Genomic DNA, 27,974 nt, shown 5'->3' with positions numbered 1-27,974 from the left:
CAGGTCCCGGCCTGGAGTCATTCAAACCCGGTTTCACCAAGGGGGTCCTGATGGACGTGCTCACACGAAGCAAATGGACGGGGCGTCTTCATGAGCAACGAACAGGCAACGTCGGGCCGACACGCGTGTCCGCGGACGGCATCAGCTCTGGGCGGTTCTCTACAGCGCACACGTCATCCGCCACCGTCCCGCGCGGGCAGGGGCCAGGCCACGCACCCGAGTTCCGTGATGGGGACATCGTCAGCCGGTCACCCAGTCGCTGCACAGCCAGCCAGGCCTCCCAGGGCCCTGCAGGGGGGCCCGGCCTGGTCCCCGCACCGGCTGCCGCCTGCATCCGGGGGGCAGCGTTGGACGTGGGGCCGTCTCAGTGAACGTCCCGCAGGCCGCTTCCCGGGGGGCTGGGGCGGGGCAGGCTGGCTGTGCCAACACCGTCCACGCACAGGACGTGGGCATGTCGGGCCTCGGCGGGAGGCGCCAGCGGCCGGGCCCGGGGGCAGCATGGGGCGGCGAATGCGCTGAGGTTCTGGTCTTCAGAAAATTAAAGATTGTCCCGCCGACAGGAGAACCATCACCGAGAATCACTGCAACGGAGCCAGGCTGGCGGGGTGCTGGAGACCTGGGTAACCGAACCCTACTCTACCGCGGGGCGGGCTCTTAGGATGGCGCAGCCCGCGCGGGGACGGCAAGACGCGCAGCCGGCAGGGACGCTGGTGCGGGCGGGGCTGCGGGGGCCAAGCGGCCAGGGGCCAGGGGCGCTTCCGCCAGAGGGAGGTGGTGGCCTGGGGGCCACAGGGCTCTGTAGGCTGCCAGCCGGTAACGGTGACGTCCCCAAGAAGCTGACCCCCCACCAGAGGCCCCCACGTCCCCAAGAGGCCAGGGGAGCAGGAGCGAGCCGGGCACGGGCCATGGGGTGCGTCCGGCTACAGAAGGCACCAGGCCCTGGCACACCTCACAGTGGACAAGGCAGTGCCCGGGGCAGGCGGCCTCTGGCCAGGGGCCTCCAGCTCAGCCCGGGGAGGGGCTCTGGGAGGCAAAGAATGGACTGTGTTCCCCGAGGCCGGCCTCCTCCCGCCCAGCCCCTGCCCGGGGCACCCTGCGCCCTCTGGGGGACTTTGGGGAAGGCAGCCCTCGGCACACACACCCCATCCAGGGCTGCTGGTGCGGGAGGCGGGAGGGCCGCTGCCATCACAGACACGCCCCCGGCTAAGCAGGCAGGACCCCCGCATCCCCCCCTCCTCGGCCCCACTGCTCAGCGCTGGATCCGTGGGGTGTGAGCGTGAGAATGGGAAGCGCAGACCGGGGGGAGGGGTGACCGTGCACGAGGCCAGTTCAACCCGCAAGCCCCCACCTGCAGGCCCCGAGCGCCACCCGCCTGGGCTGGTCCGAACGCTGCAGAAGTGGGTGCTGGGCTGACCGGGGTGCCTCCACCCAGAGGGCTGTCCGGTGGGGCCCCCACACCGGCTCCACCCCCAGGCCAGCCTGGCTGTTCCCAGGGGCGGGAGCTGCACGGAGGGCCTGGCGCCCGGGGTTCCTGACTCTGAGCTTTGCAGTCGCCAACAGGTGCCTCTCCCGGGAGCTCCAGCCGCGGCCCCGCCTGCCCCTCCTGCGGCTCCTGGGTCCACAGGTCCCCCGGGGCTCCCCAAAGGATGGAGACCCTCTGGGAAGGCAGCCTCCTCCCCTCGCATCCCTGCGGGCCTCCCGGGGGCAACCTCGGCCCGGGAGAGGGTGGACAGCAGAGCCGTGGGCAAGGGGCCAGCCTGGGCCTCCGCACGGACTGCGAGACGATCTGGGATCGAGCAGAGACCGGGCACCCCGTCTTGGTCACCCTGGGTCAGGCGGGACCCCGGGGGGCGGGGGCGAAGCTGAAACGATGCAAAGAGAAGACGGGGGCGGGCGACCCTCGTCCCTGCAGCCTCGTGGTGACCCCAAACCCCGCGGAGGTCAGCTCCTGGCGTGGCGCTCGGGGCACCCCCGCAGTCGTCTTTGGAAAAGAGGCGCTCCCCCCCTTTACTGACGGAGGGGAAGCCCGCCCGCCCAGAGCCCCTCGTCCTCCTCTGCAGGAAAACCGCAGCCCCCCTGCGCCCTCCCCCATCGAGGGCAGGGCCGGCACTCCAAACGGGAGCGCTCCCGGGAGGCTCGGGAACCCGCCTCCCGCCACCCTCCCGCCTGCTGCCGGGTACAGGGCCCTGGGGGACAGGGCCCCGAGGCCGTGAGCCACGCCGAGCTCCCGGGAGCTGAGCTGATGGCCACCGGGGCCACGCAAGTTCTTGCCGCTCCGGCCACCGCCCTGGGAAAGCGGTGCCCTGCTGGGTCCAAAGACAAGCAGCACTGGAAGTGAGGGGTGGCAACACATCTCTTAGGCTTAGCAGTGACAGGCCGCGCCCCGAAGTCCGCACAGGCCGGGCAGAGAAGGGGCGGGGCGGGGCGCGGCCCGGGAGAGCAGCTGCGCCGGTGGGCGGCCGGGCCTAGGTCATCTGGTGGGGGGCTTCCAGCATCTCCATGAGGAAGGTGTCGATGGGCGTGTCCCCGATGAGCTTGAAGAAGAAGAGGTGCTCCAGGCACTTGAGGCCGATGGACCGCAGAGCCGGCAGGCGGAGCAGCAGCTTGGCGAACCTGCGGGGCAGCGGGCGTGAGTGCTGCGGGCGTCACCCCCCTCCGCCCGCGCCTGGCTGCCTCCCGGGACAGGACCGACTCTCAGGCCCGATCCCCCAAACCCGCACGAGACCTGCCTGCACTGAGCTTCAGGGGGGGAAAGGGGGGCCCTCGAGTGGAGGAAATGGAGCTGTAGGGCACAGAGACAGGAGCCCAGGGTGGGCACGGGGACCTGGGATGAAGGGCCAGTGGCCAGGCCGGGGCGGCCAACTAGGGCTGTGCGGGGGCTTTCTCCAAGGGCAAGGGGCGCCCAGCAGGATTTTACAGCGACAGCTAGGCCGCTGGGTGTGGGGGGGGCCTAAGGCGGAGGAGCTTGTTCTGAGCTGGTAAGACCCACCCGTGCCCCCGCCAGGCCCACCCTCCCCCAAAAGCAGCTCTACTGGAACGGGCCCTGCCCGGCCCTGGGGAGTTTCTGAGTGCGGGGGGTAGGGGGAAGGTTTGGGGGGGGGTCTTGGAGGAGAACCATCAGGCTCAGCCAACTGGGCCAAATGTCCCCGCAGGGACGCCCACGCTGGCCCTGGCCCCTCCGTGTGCTGCCCGGGTCTCCGCTCGGACATCACGACTCGGTCACGACGGGTTCTGGGGGCCCAAGCCCTGTGGTTGGCCGCGCACAGCACGCCTTTTCCAGGCAAAACACACGGGCCCCGAGGCTGGAGCGGGGCCAGAGGGCGAGCCGTTCTGCTGAGCTGGCGGGCGGCGGCGGCGGGGCGCCAGGAAAAGCAGGGGCTGCCGCTCCATCCATCCGGGAAGCTCCACTTAAACCAAACCAGATGGGGCCAGGGCTCGGCCACGGTTAACCGTGTGCGCGCCAGCCGGCGGGCGGGAGGGGACGTCTGCTCCGGGACCCGCACCGCGAGTGGCCTTTGGGAGGGAGGGGGTACGACCGGGACAGAGTGAGCCCCTCCCTCCTCCTGACACCTACTGTGCCCCAGCACCAGGGACCTGGAAAAGGACGGTCCAAGACCATCCCATCTGCCTGCCCTGCGTGCGTTTACAAAGCACCTACTATGCGCTGGGTCCAAGACCATCCCATCTGCCTGCCCTGCGTGCGTTTACAAAGCACCTACTATGCGCTGGAGTCCGTCCCTGCCAGGGTGAGCGCCAAGGCCCTGCCTCTAGTGGTTCCCTCGGGGGTGGGGGAAGCACGGCCTTCTTTACTCTCTCTACAAAGACAAGCACCTACTGTGTGCCGGCACGTGGGGGGCCCATCTTTTCGGGTGCGCGAGAAAGGTGAGCGAGCGTGTTTGCCCTGGGGCCCGGAGCGCGCCCGTCCTCGCTCTGGACACGCCAGGTGCTCCCCGGGCTGCCCGCGACCCAGGAGGGGCCCCTTCTCATCATACAGCAGTGCCCGGCGGTGCCCTGCCCGGGCCGGGGCAGCTGGACCGAGGCCGTGAGGTCCACACAGGCAGGGCGGCCGGCTCACCTCCCCGGCTGCTCCGGGTACTTGTGTTTGCAGTACGCTTCCAGGGACGCGTACACCTTCTCCCGCAGCGCCTCCACCTCGGCCGGGTTCGAGAGCCCCTTGGAGTCTGCGAGGAAGAAGGGGCCGCAGGTCAGAGCCCCTCCCGGAAGCTGCCCGGGACCCATGCACTCGGGCAGCACCGAAGGCGGGGGCGGCTGGCTCAGGGGACCCGGAACAGGCCTGCCCACCAGTGACACCTCCTGGATTGGCCGGCTCCCGCCCTCAGCCCTGGAAGCCACGGACACCGCCTCGTGTGACCCTCACACAGGCCAGAGGGGGCGGCCCTGCCCTGCGGTACCCGGAGGAACCATGGCTGGGGGGCAGTGGGGTGGGGGACAGCAGGGTGGTGGGTGCTGTGGTTGGGGGGCGCCATGGCTGTGGGGGGATGCTGTGGCTGGGGGGCGCCGTGGCTGGGGGACGCTGTGGCTGGGGGTGCCGTGGCCGGGGGCGCCATGGCTGGGGGCGCCGTGGCCAGGGGCGCCGTGGCTGGGGACGCCGTGGCCGGGTGGCGCCGTGGCTGGGGGCGCCGTGGCCGGGGCGGCTCCGCACGGCCGTACCCGGGTTGAAGAGCACGATGGCGCGCAGGCAGCCCAGCTCCGTCTTGTCCATGTGCATGTCCCGCATCTTGGACACCAGCTCCGTCAGGACCCTGCGAGGAAGCGGGCGAACGCCAAGGCCACGTCGGACTGTGCCCACGCTGGGCCCCCAGAAATACCCACAGGACTCGGGGAGCCCATGTGGCCCCAGAGGACAGCTGAGAAGGTCAAGGCCGACCCTGCAGCTGCCCGGCCCAGGCCCGGCGTCCGCCACGCCAGGCCTGTCCCCTGCCCCCCGGCGGGCTCTCTGCTCTGCCCGGGGTTCCATTCTGGAAACCTGGAGACTGAGCACCCCACGGCGGCCGAGCCACGATGAGCCAAGGACCAGGCCCACGGCCACCGGGACTGAGCTGCGGACGGCGGGCGCGGGGCGGCCTGAGGCACAGCGCTGGGAGCCGGCATCACCCCACACCCGCAGTCCAGGGAAGCACGGGCCGTCCGAGGACCTGCCTCCCTCAGAGGGGCCTGTTCCACTCCTCGCCGGACATTTATTTCCACGCAAAGCCACCCACCAGCCTCATTGGAACAGAGCACCCGCCCGGGACCCTTTGGGCGAACGGACCTAGCCTCGTGTCCTGGCCCTGCGAGAGCCAGCGTCCTGAGCCCCGGGACTAGCTGCGGCATCCCCCACGGCCTGGGCTCCCCAACCTCATCAGCCCCAACCGGACCGCTGCATCCGGGAAGGGGCGAGTGGTGGGAGGGGGGAGCGCAGGCAGGTGGTCCAGGTGGGGCCTGGGCAGCCACCAAGGAGCCGGGCCTTTCCCTGAGGGCCACAGGAGCCCTGGGGTCTGCAGGCTGTGGCGTGGGGGGGAGGGGGGGGCGTTCTTGCAGCCGGAAAAAGACCCGGGGGGGCGGGGGGGGCGAGAACATGTCCTGACATCCCGTGGCCTCTGGTCTAAGGCCTTATGGGCAGGGGCGGGCTGCAGAGACGGGGCCCGGGTAGGCGGGTGCAGTCCAGGCTCCACCGGGGGGCCAGGAGCCGCGGTCCGCCGGCCGGTCGGTCAGGGGGGGCCCTGCTCAGGGCACAGCACACGTCGACCTTAACGGGCACAGGGAAACCGCTCCTACGGAGCAACCCGCTTCTGCTGGTTACAAAGCGCAGCTGTGGCCCGGCCGGCGAGGCTCGGGCTGAGCGTCAACCTAGGAACCAGGAGGTCACGGCTGGATTCCCGGTCGGGGCACAGGCCCGGGGCGCGGGCTCCATCCCCAGTGAGAGGCGTGCAGGAGGCCGCCGGTCCCCGATTCTCTCATCACGGAGGTTCCTCTCTCCCCCGCTCCCTTCCTCTCGGAAACCAACGGGAACGTGTGCTTTGGAAGAGCAGCTTCGCTCCCCACACGGGGTTTAAGAAGAGCCGGAAGGAAGTGGACCACATCGGCCGGGCCGCGAGGACCCCACGTCGGACTCGTGAATGATTTAACCTTCGTCTTGCTCCCTCCAATCCGCCCCAACCCCAACCCCTGTGAACAGGACAAGAGCCACCCGGACGGCACGGGCCGGGGCCGCCCACCTGTCGAAGATGGCGCCCACCCCCGCGCTGTGGGCGCTGTTCCGGTGCACGTGCAGCCCCGTGGCCAGCAGGATCCCGTCCTTCACGGCGATGGACCGGTGCGAGAAGGAGGCGATGAGCAGCTCGTTCCAGCCTGGGGGGGGGACAAGCGATCCGTCGCGGTCCCCGGGGCCCGCGGCCAACCCTTCCCATACCCCCCCCTCCTGCCCTTCAAAGGCAGCGCGCGCCATCTGTCCCGGACCATCCCCCTGGGAACCCAAGCTAGGGTTCCCAAAGCGGGCTACGTGGAACCCTAACCCCATGAACGTTCCCCTGAAAAGAGGTTCCCGAGCGCCTCCGTGTGGGAAATGGCTTTCTTCTCCAGGGCGTGTGGGGACAGGAAAGGCCCTGGCAGGTCCCGCACAGAGCGTCTCCCGTGGCACCCACAAACCCATGGGCCCAGGGAAGTCTCTGGGCAAAGGCAGGCTGCTCGTGCCACGGAGCACCTGGGAGAGCTCCCACCATCCTCTCTGGGCGGCCACGGACAGCAGCTGCCAGTCTGGTCCCAACGGCCAACCCTCAGAGGTCAACCTGTGCTGCGGGGAGCCCCACACAGCCAACCATCGATGTGAAACAAGGTGCCCTCGCTATGCGGGCAGGGAAACCAGAGCAGGCAGCAGAGGGGGGCGGGGGCGGGGGGACAGCACAGGAGGGAAACCCAACACCATTTCTGTGCTCAACGTCCCCGTGCCTCCTGCCACGGGACACGCAGCCCGAGAGCGGTAACAGGTCACAGCCCGCACGCCTGGGCTTCTGGCTGACATCACACGGAGGGTCCCATGTGACCCTGACCACAGTCCTAAAGCGAGCGTTAGCCCCATTCAGACGGGGAAACCGAGGCCCAGGAGGGGAAGGGCTCCCTGTCATGTCACAGCGACAGGGTGACCCCTGGCCCGACCAGGCCCCGTCACAGCAACAGGGTGACCCCCGGCCCGGCCAGGCCCCGTCACAACGACAGGGTGACCCCCAGCCCGGCCAGCTCCTGTCACAGCGACAGGGTGACCCCCGGCCCAGCCAGGCCCCGTCACAGCGACAGGGTGACCCCCGGCCCGGCCAGGCCCCGTCACAACGACAGGGTGACCCCCAGCCCGGCCAGGCCCCGTCACAGCGACAGGGTGACCCCCAGCCCGGCCAGGCCCCGTCACAACGACAGGTTGACCCCCAGCCCGGCCAGGCCCCGTCACAGCGACAGGGTGACCCCCAGCCCGGCCAGGCCCCGTCACAGCGACAGGGTGACCCCCAGCCCGGCCAGGCCCCGTCACAGCGACAGGGTGACCCCCAGGCCCAGCCAGGCCAGCCACTCACCGGCTCGCAGCAGGATGACCTGGTCGTCCAGGGGCAGCTCGGAGAAGTGCGGGATCCGCTTGGCCCACTCCACCAGCGTGAAGAGCTGCTTGTCGGCCGCCTGGCAGATGTTGGTGACGGGGTCGTTGGGCTGGGCGAGGAGGGCACCACAGTGAGTGGCAGGCAGAGACCTCAGCCCAGACCAGGCCCACTCCACCCGGCGCAGCTGCGGACGCCCCCAAAGACGCCACGTCCGAGGCCCCAGAGCCTGTGCCTGTGACCCGACACAGCCAAAGCGACTGCACAGACGTGATCGAGTGAATGGTTCCAAGATGGGAGGGGCCCCTGTCGGGGCTCCCTCTGGGGGCGGGGGCTGCGGGGGGACCCAGCTCCACCCAGCTGTGTGGCCGCCAGCAAACACCTCTCGTCTCGGAGCCTCGATTCCCACTAAACCACCCCAACAGCACAGGCTCCATGAGCTCCCTGCGCCCCAGTGGGAAGGGCCGCCCCGTCCTGGGGGGCGTGGCCGGACCCAGCAGAGGCCGAGGCTCCCCAGCTGCGAGGTCACAGAACGCAGGCGCCCCCTGCCGGCCGCCCTGCGCTCCGCCGGCTGCCCGTCTGCAGCCTGGACCCCCTTCCTCCAAAACCACCGGGAGGCCAGGTGCCAGTTTGCCGTCTCCGAGTAACGCCCTTACCCGACAGGACTAAACGCTGGCAGCCCGCTCGGGACCTCCGATTGTTTATGGAGTTCCTGCTCGATCGTGAAACCCTCACAGCTGCCTCCCTCCCCTCACCGGGACTGGAGAGATGGGCTAGGACGGGGCCGGCCTGCAGGCCAGGCCGCACTATCTGGGGTCATGGGGTCACGGAGCGCAGGGAACTGGGGGCCTCAGCCTGCCGGAGCCTCCTGAGCAGGTAAGAGGGGGACCCCGCACGCTCAGACCGGGGCAGAGGGTCATGTGTGCGCGCCCGCCGCACAGAGGTGTCGCTGTGTCTGCCCGAAGGCGGGCAGGGAGGAGCAGCTCGGTGCCGCCCCAGCCTCATGGCGACGAGGGGGACACACACACACCACCGAGCCATCACCAGGGCCGGGGCCGTGCGGAGAGATGGGGCCAGAGCCCACCTAACGGGGCCAGGCCCACCTTGGCAGGACTCCCTGAGGAAGCGACACCTTCGCTGAGACCGAAGCCTGAGGAGTCAGCTGGGGCGGCACGTGCAAAGGCCCTGGGGCGGGGCTGGGAGGGCCAGCAGGGTGTGCCTGGGCCACCGAGCCAGGGGGAGAATGGCCAGGGTGGGCTGGACGGCCGCAGGGTCAGCCCCAGAGCCTGGTCCCAGCCCGGGGCCCGGCTGCACCGCCTCGGCGGGCCCGGCCGACGGGTCCTCCCCCTGGGGCGTCCACCGGGGCCCACGGTCCCCGCAGCGGGAGGCCAGCGGGCGGGCAGCGGCACTCACCGAGCTGGGGTTCAGCCCCATGTTGGCCTCCACGTACGTCTCAGTCTTGGGCTCGACGGCCAGCTCGGCCTCCAGGATCTTCTCCACCGGCATGTCCTCGTTGGCGCTGCTCGTGGACTCCACCTCGCTCTCGCTCCGGTCCTTGCCCCGCTGCCGCTCCTCCTGCACGGCTGAGACAGAACGCGCTCGCACTCACTCCCCAGCCGTCCCCAGGGCGGCCCCGGCCCCGCAGCAGCGATCCCAGCTGGAGAGAGGCAGGGCGGGCGGCTTCCCGGGAGAGGGACACCAGACGGAGGGGCAGGAAGGCCGGTTCTGGGGCAGGCAGAGGCGCCCGAGGCCCGGGCCAGCGCAGGAAGGAGCGACGGGGGGTCGGGAGGCGGCCCAGGGAGAGAAGCCAAGGGGAGGAGGCCGAGAAGCGGGGTTCACATCAACTCTCTCCCCAGGAAGACCCAGGTGGCCAGGTCTCCCCCCACTGGGAGCTGAGAGACCTCTGGCTTCAGAACCACAGCTCAGGCCTCCCTTTCCCGAGGGGCCGGGCCGGAGTCACCAGCAGGCCCCACACAGGGCACCCGAGGTGGCTCCTGGGCTGACTCCCACGTCCATCCCCCTCCTCTCTGGGGGCACCAAGGGCCTTAAACGGGGGTTGCGGGGGGGGAGGGGAGCTGGCAGAGGGGAGAGGCCGGAGCCTGAAGCCTCTTCTGGGGCCAGAGGGACTGTCCACTCCACACTGTTAAGGCCCGAGCCCCCCCCAGGACGCCCCAGATACTGTGATGCGGCCTCCCCCGAGCCCACCTGAGCCCACCCTCCCGGGGCCCTGCTCTGCTGAGCCAGGGATCCACCCCAGACCCCGGGGGACCCACAGCCTCCTCAGGGCCAGCCCTCAGCCCCCACCCAGACAAGACCCTCGGCTTCTGGGGGCCCTGAGGACCCACTGCCCTGAGGGAGCTTGGCTGAGGCGACGCGCAGAGCCCTACACGAACACTCCTGTGCACCCCCTCCCGCTGGGGAAGGGCCTGGAAGTAGCCCCTTGCTCAAGCCCAGGGGCGCAGACCCGGGGTGGGGGGGGCAGGACAGGCAGAGCTGGGCCCACCTCCGCAGCTGCCCGTCCACAGGCTCCTAGCAGGAGGTAACAGGGGAGCCCCCAGGCCTGGGGTGCGAGGGCCCCCTGCTTGCGCTGGGAAATCCCCAGCCTGCCCGGGCCCGTCACGCCACCCAGAGCTGGTCCAGGCCGTCAGCACCTCTCCTCCACCCACGGCCAGGCTTCCCGCGGCCCCACCGCCGGCCACGCAGAGATGCCGGGACCGTCCCGCCCTCCCAGGCCTGGGCCCCTGGGCGCACCCTGCGTCCTCCCTGCGGACACACGGCTAGGTGGCTGCCCTGCCAGGGACTGCGCTCTCCCACACCCGAGGGCTGACTCGAGTGGGGCTCTGCCCGCGTGGTGAGACGCCAGGACCGTCACAAGGCGCCCGCTGGGCAGAGGAGCGGGCAGAGGCCTCGGTCCGAGCTGTGCAAGCCTGGCAGCAGCGGGGGGCTGGGGCTGGGGCTGGGGGCTGGGGCGGGGGCTGGGGCGGGGGCTGGGGGCTAGGGCTCGGGCTGGGGGCTGGGGCTAAGGCTGGGGGCGGGGGCTGGGGCTGGGGGCTGGGGCTGGGGGATGAGGCTGGGGGCTGGGGCTGGGGGCTGGGGCGGGGGCTGGGGCGGGGGCTGGGGGCTGGGGACTCGGGCTGGGGGCTGGGGGCTGGGGCTGGGGGCTGGGGGCTCGGGCTGGGGGCTGGGGGCTGGGGCGGGGGCTGGGGCTGGGGGATGAGGCTGGGGGCTGGGGGCTGGGGGCTGGGGCTGGGGGCTGGGGCTGGGGGCTGGGAGCTGGGGGCTCGGGCTGGGGCTGGGGGATGAGGCTGGGGGCTGGGGGATGGGGGCTGGGGCTGGGGCTGGGGGATGAGGCTGGGGGATGGGGGCTGGGGCTGGGGCTGGGGCTGGGGGCTGGGAGCTGGGGACTCGGGCTGGGGGCTGGGGGCTGGGGCTGGGGCTGGGGGCTCGGGCTGGGGGCTTGGGCTGGCGGGCAGATGGCAAGGGAGCCACAGGGCCTCCCACCCTCCGCCCGGGGGTGCTGGTCACCCTCTCTCACAACAAACAGGGTTACAGCCAGTGAGGCCAACCCAGCCGGAGGCAGCCACACAGCTGACTGGGCCAGCATCAGGGTGACGGGTCCCCAAGGTCTGTCCCCGGGAGGCGGGACACAGCTGAGACGCATGTGGCGTAGCTCAGCCACCTCACTTTTCGAGGTGGGGAAACTGAGGCTCAGGCAGCCAGGGGCATGCTGAGCTCCCAGGACGGGGACAGCTCCGAGCAGCGTCCTCGTACTAGGCAAACGCTACCGTTTATTTATGGGCTGCGGGGAGGGGGCCCAGGAGAGCTGCCAGCCCGGGCCCCTGCCAGGTGGCCCCAAGGGGGTCCCCCGGGTGAGTCCTGTTGGACTGGCGCTCCCGCCGGCGCCAGGAGCTTCGGGCAGGAGGCGTCCGGGGAGATGGGGCCTGAGCACAGTGGGCAGAGGAGGCTGGGATCCCCGGGAAGACCTTCCCCCAACAGCCAGCACAGCCAGGGGGGCTCACCCCAACACAACCAGGGTCCCCAACATCAGGAGACGCGCTGACGTGAGGGCGAGTGCGTGGGAAGGGGCGTCCGGGTTGGCGGGCACTGGCCCTGCCGCCTCCTCCGCTGTGGGCACTGCCAGCTGGGACCGTCCTGTCCCTACGTGACCCCCGGGAGGCAGGACTGGATTTCACCAAAGGCTCTGGCCCAAGCCCCTCTCCTGAGGGCCGGGCACTGAGACCCGAGGGGGCGCTGGCCGAGGTGCACAGCGAATTCGGGGTCCTGAGCCCGGGGGACCGGCCGTCCTTAGCTAAGGGACGCGACTCAGGACACAGTCTGCACCTGAGTCATCACGTGCCATGCACACACAGGACACACGCACACACACACACAGGACACACACGTGCACACACAGGACACGCGCGTGATACACGTGCACATACATGGCACACATGTGCACATACAGGACACACACACGCACTCACACACACACAAAGCCCCACCAGGCACCGTGCTGCCACCTGCCACGCTCCCAGGGCACCCTGAGGCCAGAAGAGCAGTCACCTGCCCAACGGTTACAGGGAGGCACCTGACCCAGCCGGCTCTTCCTCTTCAGGAGGAATGTGTGGGGCCACGCATGCCTGCACACGCACACACATGTATACACATGTGCATGCACATGTGCGCGCGCGCACACACACACACACACACACACACACACACACACACCAGACACTGCCCCTTCCGCACCCCAGTCCCTCAGAGTCCGGAGACGGAGCACAGGAAGCGAGGTCGGGAGGAAGGAAGCAGGGAGAGGCCGCCTTCCTGGAGGAGGGAGCAGGAGGCCAGCCTCCCCGCTCAGACGGGGAACCCCACACCTGGGCCTGCCTCCCCCATCAGACCAGGCGCCCCCCAGCCCAGCAGAGAGGAGAGAGCTGTGTCAGGGCATTTCCAGGGGTTGGGGCCGTGCCCAGCGCCCAGCTCGGGGCTGCAGGACAGATGGGGGGGCGGGGGCATGCCCCCTGGCCCCTCTGGGCCACTCGTCCTGGGAGACCCGGGAGCACCCTGCAGGGGTGGCACAGAGGCCACAGGGGCCGCCCTCCCGAGGACGGCTGTGGACTGTGCCCATCCGGAACCAGGGAACGTGTCAAGCCCCCGCCTCCCTGGGGAGTCACATGCCCGGACAGCGCCCCCCTGGCCCTCCAGCACCCCGCATGGCCAGCGAGGCAGCTCCGTGCCGTGAGCCGGGCACGTTCTGACAGAAACCCAGAGGCGGCCGAGGGCGCTGGGCCTGGCGGGGCAGCCATCTGCCGGCCCACACCGCCCCCCCGACACGCCCGGAGCTCAGGCCAGAGCACGGAGCCCGAGGGACGCAGACCCGGGCTGGCACCCGTCTGCGAGGTGTGGGGACAGCCCCACGGCACCGAGGCTGGGACAGCGTGCGGAGAAGGGGCGTGCCAGCGAGGCCCCGTACACAGAAGGCGCTCCCGACAGCTGCTCCGACGAGACCCAGTCGCTGGTGGGCCCAGAGGAGGGCCGGACGGGAGGGTCTCCCGGCTCCGTGCAGCTCCACGGGGATGACACGGGGCCTCGAGGGGACAGGAAGCTGGAGGGTGAGGACACCCGGGCCCGAGGGGAACAGCTGGACAGGCCCAGGGACCTGCGGAGGGGCACCCTGTGGGGCGCAGGATGGCACCATGCCCTGCCCTGTGCCACATGTCCCGACACCCTCGGCCTCTGCACACACTGTCCCCTTGGGCGGGGCAAGCGGCCTGCCTGATCCCCCTCCTTCAGGCCTCGGCCTGGCCACCTCCCACCCTAGCCTTGCCCGACGCCCGAGGCTGGGGCAGTGCCTCCCCTGCGTGGCTATGTGACGCCCACTTTCCACGGAGGACACCCACGGCTCGCTGCTGCGTGCCCAGCGCCCAGCGTGGTGGCCGGCACCAGGCGAGGTGGGCTCAGTGAGTCAGAGACCTCGGCCACGCTCAGAGCCTGCTCTGCGCCACAGCCTCGGGCTCGTGCCAGGGTGCCCACCTCCCCCTGGCGCACTGGCGCCCAGCACTCTGGCCAGGCTCCAACCCAATCCCCCGCCCACCTCACGCTCATCCCGGCCCGAGTCCCCATCCCTCACGAGCATTACTGTGTCCCACCACCTGCAGCAGCCCTCCCTGACCACGCCGGGCACCCAGGGGAATCGGCCGGGCACACGCCTCCCCAGGGGCCTAAAGGTGTCAGTCCTGAGGGGCCGACGCAGCCCGCATGCGCTCGGACAAGCCCTGACCTCCCGGGCCTCCGTTCCCCCACCTGCACGAGGAGGGCGGCCAGCACTACATGAAACGTGCACCCTGACCAGGAAGGCCCCGGCCGGCCCCCAGCTCAGCACCAGAGCCCCTGCGCTCCCCCGGCCCTCGCCGGGAGCCAGCCGCCACCAGCCCCGCCCGCATCACCTCGGGGAGGGGTCCCGCAGGACCCCATGGCCCTGCTGAGGTCGCGATTTCTGAATGAGAACAACTGAGGCTGAAAAGCAAAAACCAAAAATAAGAAAAGAAAGAAATTGGCAAGAACGGCAGCCGCCACAAGAGGGCAGTCAGGAGGCAGTGGGAAGGAGCTGGACTCAGGCCGGCCACGCCTGGGCCACGCAACAGCCACCGTGAAGAAGGGAACAGGCGGCGAGACCCCAACCCCGGGGGCCCACCCTCTGGAGAGAGTGACCCTGAGTGCTGGGGTCACCACACCCACCGATGAGGAAACGGAGGCCACGGACAGCCAGGAGCGAGGGGGAGGCCACACGGCCAGCCAGGGCTGAGGGCCCAGACCAGGTCTGGCTGCACCTCCTGACAAGTTCAGCGACTTCAGAGGCGTGACCCTCCGTGCTACCTGCCTGCCCCGCCCCCGGCCAATGAAATAAGACGGTCCCACAAATCCAAGGCCGAGAGGCCGGCGCCCCGCTGCTCCAGGGCCTGGGTGCTGGGTTAACCCCGCCGGGGCTGCAGGAGGCACAGAGCAGTCTGACCCCAGCGTCCAGCAGGCTTGGGGACACCTGATGGCCTCTGCAGCTTCCTGCGCCCCCCCCCCCCGCCACCCTCCAATCAGCGCTGCCCCCACCAGGGCCTCCTCGACTGTCCCTACTGGACAGCAGGAACACGGCCCAGGACCCGCGAGCACCCGCCATCCCGTGCCAGCCTCGGTTCATTCCCGCTCCACCTCCCACCTCCAGCCGTGGCCCTCGCTCCTCTGCCTCTGCCTGCCTCCCTGGAGGCCCGTGCTGGACCCCCGGAGAGGGTCTGAGCAAGGGCTGTCCCCGCGCCACGGGGCGTGCCACCAGTGTGCGGGACCGGGGCTGCCCTCCTGGGGTCCCGGAGCCTGGCATACAGCAGGCGCTCAGGAGGGATCTGGTGGGTGAGATCACCGGCCCCAGACATGCTGCCCACAGAGCAGCAGCAGCAGCAGCAGCAGCAGCGTGGCCTCCACAGGGAGTGAGCGCCCCGTCGCCAGAGGTATGCAAGCAGCCACCCGCCACAGAGTGCGGCGAAGCTTCCAGCGCAGCGCTGGGGCGGCTCAGGAAGGAGGGCCCAGGCGCCTACCTTCCCGCTTCATGCCCATCGCCAGGCATTTCTGGTAGCGGCAGTACTGGCAGCGGTTGCGCTGCCGCTTGTCGATCAGGCAGTCCTTGTTGTCCCGGCAGGTGTAGGTCAGGTCCTTGCGCACCGTCCGTTTGAAGAAGCCTTTGCAGCCCTCGCAGCTGTACACGCCGTAGTGCTTGCCTGCGGGCGGCCGGCCGTGAGCGCCTGCACCCCCTGGCACCCCCGGGGCCCCCGGCCTCCACCTGGCCTCCGGGCTCCGGCGCTGGGGCGAGGCCCAGGCCCTCGGGGACCGGCCCTGTCTGTGTCTGAGCTGGCGGCCCCAGAGAGGCGGCCGTCCTCCCCGGGGGGGGGCTATCGGGGTGCAGAGGCGGATGCGAGGGGTCCTTTGTCCCAGCTCAGCCCAGAGCGAGGCACGGCCTGCACGGCCACCTCCTGTGCCAGCGTCACCACCCGCAGCTGCCTGCTCTCCGGGGCCTCCGGACCACCCCGGCCACCGTGGGCGCCCCGCTGACTGTCTCCCCGACGTGAAAACCCGAGAAGATCCGTGTGAGAGGCCCGGAGGCCGAGCACGCCTCACTGCTGGCCGCCCCTGCCCCGCCCCCGCCCGAGGGCCCTGTGCCCGCTGCCCGCCTACCTGAGGAGCGGTCCCCGCAGATGGCGCAGATGTGCTTGGTGAAGGATGCCATGTTCCCTGAGGGGTGGGCCGGGACCTTGAGGACGCCATTGAGGCCCAGCGGGGGCTTGATGTCCTCCGTGCTGCTGACGGGGTTCATGGGAGAGCTGAGCTGCGGGGGGAACGTGGGCTCAGCCTGGCGGGTGCTGGGAGCCCGGGGGCGCACGCCATAGCCCCCAGCAGCCCGGGAAGCGCTGCCACACCCCCACGTTACAGAGAGCAACAGGCTCAGAGGGGGTTCTGCCCACCCCAGGCCACAGCCGGGGAACAGCAGGGCTGAGCCCCCTGGAGCACCAGCTGCGTGCCGGCCCCCCACTTGCTGGGCTGGGCTGGTGGAGGCTGCCCGGCCCTCAGGGCCCCACCACCGCCGACGCAGGCTTCAGAAGGGGACCCTGCACAGCCCCCCGCCCCTCGCCCGCCTAAGGACCGCCTCCCTTCCTGGGCACCCCCTCGGAGGGACAGTGTGAGCCCCAGGACCTTCCCGGTGAGCCAGGCACTTTGGGGCTCCCCAACACACAGAGGGGCACTGAGGCCTGGTCACAGTGAGGAAGGAGGAGAGCTGGGGTCCCCCCAGAGGCCACATGCCCGGGCCTCGGGGGGGGCAGGGCGGGGTCTCCGGTCGCGTGTCTCAAGGAGAGGGGGACAGAGACACCCCTCAGGCATCCACGGCGAGGGACACGCTGCCTCCCCTCGCAGCCCTGCGCCCTGCGCGGCCGCCGGAGACAGCGTGGGAAGCTCCGCGGTCACCCTGGCAGCAGCTGCCGGGCTGCGATGACACAGCAGTTTTGGTTCCGCTGCGTCTGCCCGGCTCTCCCGTCAGCACCGAAGGCCCCGCGGTGCTGCCCACTGCACCCCGCAAGCCAGCCCGCCTCCCAGGCGCCAGGACCCCGGCCAGGCAGCCCCCCGCGCCCCACTTCTGCAAACCCCTGACGAAGGCGGAAATTGGGGATGGGCGGCCGCAGCTGCTGCCCCCTGGTAGCCCCGGGCGCCTCCCCGCACAGGAACCTCACCCTCTTCCTTCCCCGTGACCCCCAACTCCCACCCCCCCCTCTTTCTCACGGGACCGGAAAAGCGTGGTGCTCGAGGCATGGAAACCGCCCCGAACAGCATTTCACAGGCCTCCGCCTGCGCCCCTCCAGGCCTCGGCCCCCCGGCCCTCCTCTGCCCGTGAGGACGGTTACCGTCCCCCAGAGCCAGCCCACGGGCAAGCACCCCGGGCCCCCACCGCGGAGCAGGGCGGCCTGCGTGGCCAGGCGGTCCCAGGAGGCAGGGTGCGGCCCCATGAGGGGACTGAGGAGGGGCGCACGCAGCTGAGAGGAGGTGCTGACTCCGTGCCACGTGCTGCTGCACCCCGTCTCCGCCGGCCGGCCTCGGGCGGCGTGGGAACCCACAGGGAAATGCCCCCCCCCCCCCCAGGTGTGACCCGGCTGGCTGCAGACGAGCCCACAGTGACCCCCCCCCCGGGCACCCGCACAGCTGCCCGCCAGGTGCCAGGGACGGGGCCACAGCTTAGCCCCCATCCCGCCTCCTCCACGGTGACTGGGGAGGTCAGCCTCTGAGCCCGAGGCTCCGCGTGTTGGAGTCTGAGTGCAGGAGGCCCGGTCTGCGGGCTGCGGGCGGGGACAGGACCCGGCTGAGGCGCGACAGGCCGCTGCACTCCCACGCCCGCCTCCCAGCCCGGCCTGGCTCCGGAGGGGCTGCGACCAAACATCTGACAGTGGGGGGACGGCACCAGTGGTCAAGGGCAGGCCCCGAGGAGCCAGCTGCGGGAGCCACTGAGGATGGGAGGGGACCCCCCCCCCCCCCCCCCCCCCCGGGCTGCAGCCTTCCCCGAGGTGGGACCGGCCACCACTGCCCGCGGCTGGGTCAGCTGGCGTCCCGGGGACAAGAATGAACGTTTCCCCCTCCTGCCCTGTCTCCCGGCCCCCCACGTGCAGGTCCTTGAGACGGGGGCCTGCCCTAGGTAAACTGAGGCAGGGCTGGAAGGAGGGCTGGCCAGGGTCCCAGCCGGCAGGACAGATGGAGAGGTTCGTCTCGGTCAGTGAGTCCCAGGCTGTGGGCTGCACAGGCCTGCCCTCCCGGGCTCTGCGTCCCTTGGGCACAGAGGGGGCCGGAGCTGGGGAGCCCTAGGAGACCCTGCCCGTGTGGGAGAGGAGGAGGGCTGGAGGCTCTCTGCAGGCCCCAGGGAGGGAGGGTGAGAGAGAAACACCGATGTGAGAGAGACCTCAACCCAGGGCCTTCCATAGGTGCCCGGACTGGGATCGGACCTGCCGCCCAGGTATGTGCCCACCCAGGCATGTGCCCACCCAGGCATGTGCCCAGCCAGGCATGTGCCCACCCAGGCATGTGCCCACCCAGGCATGTGCCCACCCAGGCATGTGCCCACCCAGGCATGTGCCCACCCAGGCATGTGCCCACCCAGGCATCGAACCAGCAACCCTGAGGTACACAGGACGACATGCAACTGAGCCACTGGGGCTGGGCCACCCACTTTGCCCGCACACTGCCCTCTCTCCCTCTCCCCCCAGCCCCCCTCGTTCTCTCCCTCTCTCTTTCTCTCTCTGTCTCTCTCTCTATATATATATGTATGTATGTATGTATGTATGTATGTATATGTACTTTTTAACTGATTTCAGAGAGGAAGGAAGAGGGGTAGAAATATCAATGATGAGAGAGAATCACTGATCAGCCGCCTCCTGCACGCCCCCCACTGGGAGATGGAGTGCAACCCGGGCCTGCGCCCTGACCGGAATCGAACCGTGACCTGCGGTTCGTAGGTCGGTGCTCAACCGCGGGGCGGGCCCACTCTGCTTGTCATCTCCGCCGCCGGACAGTCCCACACGGCCACGGGCAGTCCTCGGGCCGCGGTCCTTCCCCTTCTCGGGGCCACGTGCCAGGCCTCGGGCTGGGTCATGGCTCCCAGAAAAGAGCCGGCAGCCGGGGGCCTCGCTCTGCCACCCACCCCCCCGCACGGGCCCGAAGCCCCTCACCCACTCCGCCCCGTCTCCTGCGGGACCCAGAGCCTGAGGACTCCCCGGTGCGGCCAGGGCGTGGAACCCTCGTTTCCCCTTTCATATCCTGGGCCTCTATTTCAGTTCCCGCCGGAGCCGATGGGACTCACTCACTCAACCGCCGCCTCGCCAACGCCCCAGGCCCTGCTCATCGCTCCCGGCCTCTCCCCTACACCACGCCCTTCCTCCCCATCTCACGCAGGCCCCCCCCCCCACTGGCCGCGGGGAGGCCCTCGCCCACGGCAGACCAGAAGTGGGGGCTCCGGGCCTCCATGCACGGAGGTCTGCGGGCACCCTAGGCCCCGCCCCTGCACAGCCCACTGCAGGCTCCCCGCCCCCCCGTGCACAGCCCCGGGGTGCCAGGCCGGGCTCTGAGGGCGTAGGCAGCCCACTGGCCGGCCGCAGTCTCGGCTGCCCTTCCGTGTGCCCGCAGCCAGCAAGAAGGGGGCGGCGGCTACACGCAAAATAGCCAGGAAAGTGGCCGAGCGCCCTCCTCCATCCCTCGGCCTCTGCCGGCTTCTGGAAGGCCAGGGCACCCGCGGGCATGGGACCCTGCGCGGACCCCCAGCCCCAGGTGCAGAGGGGTGACAAGGTCGCCCCGGGAAAGCCAGTGAGCTTCTCCGCCCTGCCCGTCTAGACAGGCCCGGCAGCCGGGCTGTGAGCGGGGGCCACGCGGGCCCGGGCCCGGGCACCCCAGCAGGGACGCGTCTGCTGCACACGTGTGCCTGGCGGGGTCTGCGCGGGGAGCACTGGGGCCACAGGGCCTGGGATGAGCAGAGACGGGAGGGGAAGGACAGGCCCCAGAAGGGGCCGCTGAGAGGACTTGGGCCCCGGGGAGGTGGGCTGCAGCCTGAGAACATGGACTCCCCACCCTGCAGAGCTCCAAGCCACGTGAGCAGCGCACCCCTGACAGGAGGGGGCCGTGCTGGAGGGGTGACCTCTGAGGGCCACGGGCTCAAGGGTCAGCCAGACCCAGGCTCGAACCCAGGCCGAGGCCGCCTCTCTGAGGCTCCGCTTCCCAGGGATGAGGGGGCCGTGACAGCACCTGCTCCGGGGCCACGTGATGCCACAGAGGTCCCCGCCCCCACCCTCGGCCCCGCCCCCACTTACCTGTGGGCTGCTGGTGCCGAAGCCCAGCGTGGGCGTGGTGGGCACGGACATGGAGTGGGGGCCCATGGGGGAGCTGATGACGGAGAAGGGCGGGCCCATGCCGTTGATGGGGGAGCTCAGCGTGCTGATAGGTGAGTGCAGCTGTCCCGGGGAGCCGAGCGGGGCGCCGAGGCCGGGCCCCAGTGAGGGGTGCAGCGAGGGGGCAGCCATGGAGCCCCGCCCCGTGGGCGAGTTGAGGGGGGAGGAGTTCACCTGGGTGGAGAAGTCTGCAAGACAAGAAGCGAAGGAGGCGGTCAGGACCCCACAGACGGGCCTGCTACCCCGGCCAGAGACCGCGGAGGAGGGCCAGGCCAGGCGTCCATCCCCTCTGCCCCCCGGGGCTCGCTGACCCCAATTCCCAATGACACGGGCAGGGCCAGGCCAGGCAGAGGGGCGCGCTCCCTCCAAGGCACCGCCCGGCCTGGCTCGGCCCTCGGGCTCAGGGGTCCCGGGCAGATGCGGGACGAGACGCTGGCAGCCCCGGCAGGAAGCTCCGGGGTCCCTGTCCAGGCAAGGAGGCCAGACGGCTGCCACTCAAACCCTCAACGCCCCAGGCCTGTGCCCCCAGCATGCCCGGGAGCCGGGAGAGCCAGCCCCTCTCCCATGTACTCAGGGGTCCAACTGCAGGCTGTCCTGGGGAGACAGAGCCCCCTGTGGGGCAGAACCAACTCCCTGCCCAGGGCAGACGAATGCCTGGAGTGAGGTGGAGGCGGGGGGGGGGTGGCTGCCATCACCCCATTTCACAGGGGGAAGGAGGACCTGTGTTCTACACCTGCCTTGGCCGGGCACGCCCAGTGCCAGAGGCCAGCTGCTCCCCAATCCATGGCCTGGGCCTGCTCAGGCCACACCAGACCACCAGGACCTGACTGGGTGGCCACTAGGAGGGGCCCAGCTGTGTGCCAGGCCTGGCGTCGGGCAGCCGCAGAGACGGTGAGAAGCAGGACCCCCCACACCCGCCTCTCATCTCAGGGATTTCAAAGCCCAACCAGCACCCGGTCAGCCTCCCACCCGCCCCCCCGAACCCCCCCCACCCCGAGGGCTGGGCAGCAGGAGACCCAGCAGGTGCTCAGGTGGTGAATCCCCGCCTGGGGCCTGAGCAGGAGCCGCTGGAGCCCGCAGGGTGCCCGGGCCAGCCACGCCCCTCTCTGGGCCTCAGCCTTCCCACGACCCGGCCGGCGGGCAGCGACCACACTTCTGAGAAGCCCGGGGGCCATGGCACAATGGGGAGTCCCGTCCCCACACCCTCGTCAGGGCACCCCCCCCCCCCCCCAGCTCGTCCGCCCTCAACAGCCAGGCAGGCAGACCCTCGACACCGGGACGACTTCGACTCCCCGGACCTCAGAGCAACGCAGGGCGCAGAGCGGGAAGAACCGCCTCGGCCCCAGGCCCTGCCCTCCCCTCCCCATCGGTCGCCGAGGGACACGCAGCGTCACGCTTCGGACACCACCCCAACCAGCCCAAGGTCCGACTCCAGCCCAGGCCCGGGCCCTCCTCCAGGGCCTCGTGCTTGACGGCGCGGGCACCCTCGAGCGGGTGACGCCGCAGGAACCAGAGGCTCTGTGGCCCCGCCAGACCCGTCCTCCGGAGCCCCGCCTGCGGGTACCTGCCCCACCGGCGAGGGGCTCCTCTGCCCGCGGGAACCGCACCGGGCACAGAACGGGGACACAGAACGTGAGGAAGCCCCGGCGATGGCAGAGGGGCACCGTGGGGCAGCCTGCTGGTCATCCGCCCCCTGGCCCTCGTGTGGACCGAGGCCTCCCCGGCTGCCCCGGCGGACAGGCCCGTGACCTTTGAAGCACCTGCACAGCCCTGACCTCCCGGTGACAGACAGGGAGGCCGAGGCCCTGGGGAGGCGCACTCCCAGAAGTCACCACCGTGTGTCCCCAGCCACTGCTGGGACCCCGAGTGCCCGCCTCCCTGCCTGCCCCGGCCTCTGCTGGGACCCCGAGTGCCCGCCTCCCTGCCTGCCCCGGCCACTGCTGGGACCCCGAGTGCCCGCCTCCCTGCCTGCCCCGGCCACTGCTGGGACCCCGAGTGCCCGCCTCCCTGCCTGCCCCGGCCACTGCTGGGACCCCGAGTGCCCGCCTCCCTGCCTGCCCCGGCCACTGCTGGGACCCCGAGTGCCCGCCTCCCTGCCTGCCCCGGCCACTGCTGGGACCCCGAGTGCCCGCCTCCCTGCCTGCCCCGGCCACTGCTGGGACCCCGAGTGCCCGCCTCCCTGCCTGCCCCGGCCTCTGCTGGGACCCCGAGTGCCCCCGGCCACTGCTGGGACCCCGAGTGCCCGCCTCCCTGCCTGCACGCACACCGGGGCCAGGAGCCCTGAGCCGGCTCCGACCCGGCCAAGCCTGTTTCGCCGGCGCGGACAGGCAGGCGCTGCAGAGGCCGCGAGCTGACCAGGGCTGGCCCTCCCTCTCACGGGCCGGACGGGCCTGCTGACGTCCAGGTGCGAGAAAGGGAAGCAAGATGCGTGTTGCCGACATCACCAGAGCCCGCACTGAGGCAAAGGCAACCACTGGGGGTGTCTGTGGAAAGGCTGGCCATGGGGGGCCTAACCCCAGAAGCCGGTGGGCCTGGCTGCCCTGAGGGGAGACGCCCATCTTCCTTCCCAGCCTCTGTGATGGAGAGAGGCCAAGAGGGCGAGGTCACTCCTGGATTCTCACAGCTTCCCCGCCTCTCTCCGCCCTCCGCAGGGAGTCCAGGGGCAGGGGCGGGGACTGAGGTCCCTGAACCAGGGGGGCTGCTGGCCGGTCACACATCTGCGGGGACTCTGGTGGCTGAGCGTGGGGCCTGAGCTGAGTCTTGTGTGTTTGCTGCTCCAGGGCAGGACGAGGAGGGAGATGCAGGAGAAAGCTTGGCCGGAAGGAAGGAGGGAGGGAGGTGACTGCCAGGCTGCACCCCAAAGCTCCCCGAGCCCCCAAGGCACCACAGCACCCAGCCCAAGTCAGAGCCCTGAGGAGGGGCTCCGGGAGGAGGGGGACACGGGAAGGAGCCTTGGCCTCTGGATGCAGCCCACCCCCATGTGAGGGGGCCTGGCTCCTCAGGCGCGCCCCCATCCCGTGCACCCCAGGGTCAAGGCTGCAGCCATTATCCCAACAGACTGTGTGAGCCCTGGGGGCCCCAAAGCCTGCTGTGCAGGACTGGCCGCCCCAGGCCCCACACGGCCTTCCTGTTTACAGATGGCCACACAGACACGCTGGGAGGCCGGGTGACAATGGCTGGGTGTGTTTTCTGGAGTCTTCTGCAGAGACTCACTCTGGCCAGGAAAGGAATGTCAGGAAGAAAGGGCCCTGCACCCCTCGAGCCGCCGCGGCCCCGCCTCCTCCCGCTATTGCTGTCCCCACCCACTGATAAGCGGGCAGCGATGAGGCGATAGGGTTCTTCTGAAAGCGTCCTACTTGGGACTCGCAGGGACTCGTCACCACAGGCTTATCTGATCCTCTGCTCCCGCAGCTGACGGAGCCCAGGCTCAGAGCCCCGGACCCAGCCCACCACCCGCGGGGCGCAGGGGGGCCTCTGACGGAGAACAACACCCCATGGCCACATCTGGGACCTCAGCACCTGGGCCTCACCAGGCCTCAAACCCCAGCACCTCACCCCCTTACACCCCACCTGCCTCCACTGAGACCATCAGCATCGGCGGGACTCGGGGGACGAGGCTGGGACCTCCAGAAAGAGACAGGCCCTGTCCAGACAGAAGGGACGCCCCGGCAACCCCGACGCCAGCGAAGGGACCTCACAGAAGCTGCCGGGGTCAATCCGGGAAGGCAGCGTGGAAGAGGTGGTAGACAGATCTCTTGGCACAAAAAGTAGTTGAGGCCACAAAACTGACTCTAAAACGCAAAATACCCAGAGGCCAGAACGGAAGCCGAGAAGCAGAGGGAATGGCGAGTGACCGGCGCTCGGCAGGCTCAGGGCAGCGCCGGGGCCGAGGGTGAGGGTGAGGGTCAAGGTCACACTCAGTAAGCTGGAGTGCAGAATGCCCTCACGGTGACTGATGGACGGCCGCTTCGGAGGTGGCGAGTTCCCCGCGCTGGGTGTCTGCCAGCAGAACTACAACCACCTCAGGAATGGCCGATCAGGCGGCCCGCAGGCCCCTGGGAGAGGGACGGGATGTCCCAACGGACCAAATTCCTGAGCGGTACAGGCTCCCCCAGCACGCCCCCAGGACCCGCCAGGACCCCGCAGCAGGAAGCTGGGGAACCCCCACCAGCTCCCTTCCTGCCTCTGCCTGGCAGGCGGGGGAGGTGGGAGGTGGCAGGAAATGCCAGCCACGTGCTGCTGGGGGGAGGGGCGGGGGGAGCCCCAGACTCAGCCCCTCCCGGCAGGCAGGGAACCCCTAGTTCTTGGAAAGGGGACCTCAGGTCCCCCTAGGCCCTTCTGAGTTTGCAGGAGCAATGAGGGCAGCAGGTCCAAGCAGAGCCCAAGTGGGCAGGGAGCCCAGGCGGGCAGGGCCGGCCGGGTCCACACCGAGACGCAGGGGAGGGTCCCACGGGGCTGGAGTGGGCCAGGAGCGTCCGGGAGAGGCACGGAGTAGGAGGGGGTGCCCAGGAGGGGAGACGGGCACAAAGGGGTGAGAACGGCCCTCTCGGAGAGCCAGCAGCCAACAAGACAAGGACAGGCTGGAACATAAGCATCCGCCCCACCCCTGCATCTCTGTGCCCCTGCCTGGCGCGCCCCCAGAACGGAAACCCTGCAGTGAGGGCGCCCACCGCCAGCCCCCACCTTCCGGAAGGACTGCTTCCCCTGCCAGCCGGAGGAGGAGAAGTGGCCGCCCGGCGGGGACTGCGGTGGGACCACGGCGCGTCGGGGTTTGGGGGAAGCCGGGGGTGGCTGGAACAGGGGGGCCTTCAGGAACTGAGGCCGGGCAGGCCTGTCCCGGGCGGTGCTGGCCCTGGTGCCAATGTGCTCCGCCAGGGATCCCGGCTGTGAGTGGGAATGCCAAGAGCAGAGGCTGCGGGCAGGGCCTGGCAGGGCGGATTCACACCCGCCGGTGCCAGCTCTGGCCTCCCTGCAGAAGGCGGGTCAGCTCGGGGGCCTGGCCCTCCAACCCCAGGAGCAGGGCTCACCCCCGGCCTCAGCCGGGTCTGGTTACGGCTCGAGTGCTCAGGTTGAAATTTCAGCTCCTCTGCCGTCACCTTGCCCTTTGCCCAGCCACTGGCCCCAGCCCCCAAATCTCAGCCCCGGTCAGCGGTGCCCTCTGGGTGACCAGGAGAAACCCCAGCCTGCCTCCCAGAGCCTGGGCCTTCGAGTAGGGTCAGAGGGGTGCAATCCGGCAGCCACAGGGCCCCTAGGAAGAGGCCCCCAACTGGCCAGAAGGGACCCAAGCACCTCCCTCTGCCAGGCCCAGCCAATCGGTTAGCTGGCGGGGGCCAGAACTCAGGCCCCACTCCATATGGGAGTCCGGGCTGGCCCAGACCCACCCAGGCCCTAGAGGAGGGAGGGAGGAGGAGGAAGGAGGGAGGAGGGAGGAGGGAGGAAGAGAAGGAAGGAAGGAGGAGAGAGGAGGGAGGAGGGAGGAGGGAGGAAGGAGGAGCGAGGAGAGAGGAGAGAGGAGAGAGGAGGAAGGAGGGAGGAAAGAGGAGGGAGAAGGGAGAAGGGAAGAGGGAGGAGGGAGGAGGGAGGAAGGAGGAGAGAGGAGAGAGGAGAGAGGAGGAAGGAGGGAGGAAAGAGGAGGGAGAAGGGAGAAGGGAAGAGGGAGGAGGGAGGAGGGAGGAAGGAGGAGCGAGGAGAGAGGAGAGAGGAGAGAGGAGGAAGGAGGGAGGAAAGAGGAGGGAGAAGGGAGAAGGGAAGAGGGAGGAGGGAGGAGGGAGGAAGGAGGAGAGAGGAGAGAGGAGAAAGGAGGGAGGAGAGAGGAGGGAGGAGGGAGAAGAGAGGAGGGAGGAGGGAGGAGAGAGGAGAGAGGAGGGAAGAGGGAGGAGAGAGGAGAGAGAAGGGAAGAGGGAGGAGAGAGGAGAGAGGAGGGAAGAGGGAGGAGAGAGGAGGGAGGAGAGGAGGGAGGAAGAGGAGGGAGGAGGGAGGAGAGAGGAGAGAGGAGGGAAGAGGGAGGAGAGAGGAGGGAGGAGAGGAGGGAGGAAGAGGAGGGAGGAGGGAGGAGAGAGGAGAGAGGAGGGAAGAGGGAGGAGAGAGGAGGGAGGAGAGGAGGGAGGAAGAGGAGGGAGGAAGAGGAGGGAGGAGGGAGGAAGGAGGGAGGAGAGAGGAGGGAGGAAGAGGAGGGAGGAGAGAGGAGGGAGAAAGAAGGATGGAGGGGGGCGGGGAAAGGGAGGGGAGGAGGAGAGGGGGAGGAGGCGCTTGGTGAACCAACACATGCATCTCCTTCGTCCCTGCCCCCCCGCCCCCCTGCCCCCCCCCCCCCTGCCCCGGCCACAGGAAGTGGCTGTAAGGAATTTCAGCCCCTGGACACCGAGCAGGGGGTCACCCTCCACCTGCTCCCGGAGACACTGCTCCCTCTCCGAGGGCTGCTTCCGCCTGCCCCCACGCCCTGCCCGACGGGGGCCCAGGGGCCAAGGAGGGGGAAGGCGGCCGGACACCACAGGACAGGCAGGGCGCTGACCGCTGCCGTGCCAGCCCCCAGGTCACACGGGCCAAAGCGAGCGGGGCTGCAGGACCCAGCCGACCACGGGCTGCCCAGGGCTGGAGAGGGGCGGGTGCTCGCTGGGAGCCTCCAGCGTCCAGGCCCGGAGTGACCCGCGGGCAGGCTGGCCACTGGCTCCATGGGCCCGGGCCCCCAGGCTCCGGTTGCGCACAGACCTCGAGGACTTGGGGATGCCCAGCCTGGCTCTGCGTCCCCAGCCGCCACCCTGGTCAAGGAAAGCAGGGCCGTAGCTCTCTGTCCCGACCCCAGGAGCAGCGGACTCTCTGTCCCGACCCCAGGAGCAGCAGACTCTCTGTCCCGACCCCAGGAGCAGCACACAGTGGACTCGCTCTCCTGGGACCCAGCTCTCGGCCCTCTCCCCCCTACACCGGGGCCTGGATGGCAGGGACCCGTCCAGCTCCCCTTGGAATCGGCCCCCAATACAGGGCCAGAGGCTGGCTCGGAGCAGGAGCCTGGGAGATGAGGGAAACGAAGGGGGTAAAGTGACGGCGAGGGGCCTGGGGTCCTACCCAAGGCCTGTGGTCCCTGATCAAGGAGGGCATGCCGCAGCAACGACGGGCCAGTAGCTGGACCCCAACGCGAGGAAAACAGATGACAGGGCAGGGCCTTCCCCCCGGGCCCTCCCCCGGGGCCTCCAGGACTCCAGGTCCCAGCCTGGGACACCAACCCAAAGCCCTTCCGTCCTGACCGACCGCACGCCCCAGGGCCGCGGCACACACCTGGTGATGCTCCTCGTGGTGCCAGGCCCCACCAAGCCCCAAAGGGTGGAACCAGAGAAATAGGCTCTGTAACAGCTCAGGGCAGGGAGATGGCTGCACTGGCATCCACTGAGCACTCGGTGACAAACACGTCTGCACCATCATCACCATCAACTTCACCATCATCCCCTTCACCTTCACCTTCACCATCACCACTATCACCACCTTCGCCATCACCATCACCATCATTACCACCTTCACCACCACCATCATCATCATCCCCTTCACCTTCACCATCACCATCACCACCTTCGCCATCACCATCACCATCATCACCACCTTCACCTTCACCATCACCATCACCACCATCACCACCTTCACCATCACCATCATCACCACTATCAACATCGTCATTATCACCATCATCAGATGCATCACCATCATCACCACCATCACCATCATCACCACCATCACCATCATCACCATTGTCAGCATCTGCACAACCCCTTGCCCTGCCCACTGCACAACAAAAGGATGAGACCCAGAGAGACTGATGGGGATACTAACTGGCTTTACCCCGGTGGCAAAGGGACAGTGTTTGGGGCTCTGCTGGCCATACTGAGCAGGCCAGGGCTGGTGAGGAGCAGGGGGAGGAAGAGAAGGTGGTGCCCAGGGTAGCAGCCGCCCT

At 69.7% G+C, this 27,974-nt stretch overlaps 1 protein-coding gene across 4 annotated transcripts in view; it reads right to left on the bottom strand.

Moving 5' to 3' along the window:
* Positions 1 to 2,335: 2,335 nt before the first annotated feature.
* Positions 2,336 to 27,974, bottom strand: part of RXRA (retinoid X receptor alpha) — an 82,091-nt gene continuing 56,452 nt past the window's right edge. For 3 of the 4 annotated variants that reach the window (XM_080668434.1, XM_080668435.1, XM_080668436.1), the window contains exons 2-10: positions 19,958 to 20,223; positions 15,798 to 15,948; positions 15,164 to 15,343; positions 8,994 to 9,163; positions 7,563 to 7,692; positions 6,219 to 6,351; positions 4,672 to 4,763; positions 4,076 to 4,181; positions 2,336 to 2,613 (exon numbers count right to left, since the gene is read on the bottom strand). In XM_080668434.1, the coding sequence (XP_080524560.1) occupies positions 2,466 to 2,613; positions 4,076 to 4,181; positions 4,672 to 4,763; positions 6,219 to 6,351; positions 7,563 to 7,692; positions 8,994 to 9,163; positions 15,164 to 15,343; positions 15,798 to 15,948; positions 19,958 to 20,223 (1,376 nt within the window). In that variant the 3' untranslated portion in view covers positions 2,336 to 2,465. Of the gene's footprint in view, positions 2,614 to 4,075; positions 4,182 to 4,671; positions 4,764 to 6,218; positions 6,352 to 7,562; positions 7,693 to 8,993; positions 9,164 to 15,163; positions 15,344 to 15,797; positions 15,949 to 16,353; positions 16,536 to 19,957; positions 20,224 to 27,974 lie in introns of those variants that run through there. The other variant, XM_080668437.1, reaches the window with a different exon arrangement.

This window comes from Plecotus auritus (genome assembly GCF_963455305.1).
Source record: "Plecotus auritus genome assembly, chromosome: 5".
In the NCBI taxonomy this organism is placed as follows: domain Eukaryota; kingdom Metazoa; phylum Chordata; class Mammalia; order Chiroptera; family Vespertilionidae; genus Plecotus; species Plecotus auritus.
The sequence above is the reverse complement of the archived record's forward strand: the minus strand, read 5'-3'. Positions and strand labels throughout refer to the sequence as shown.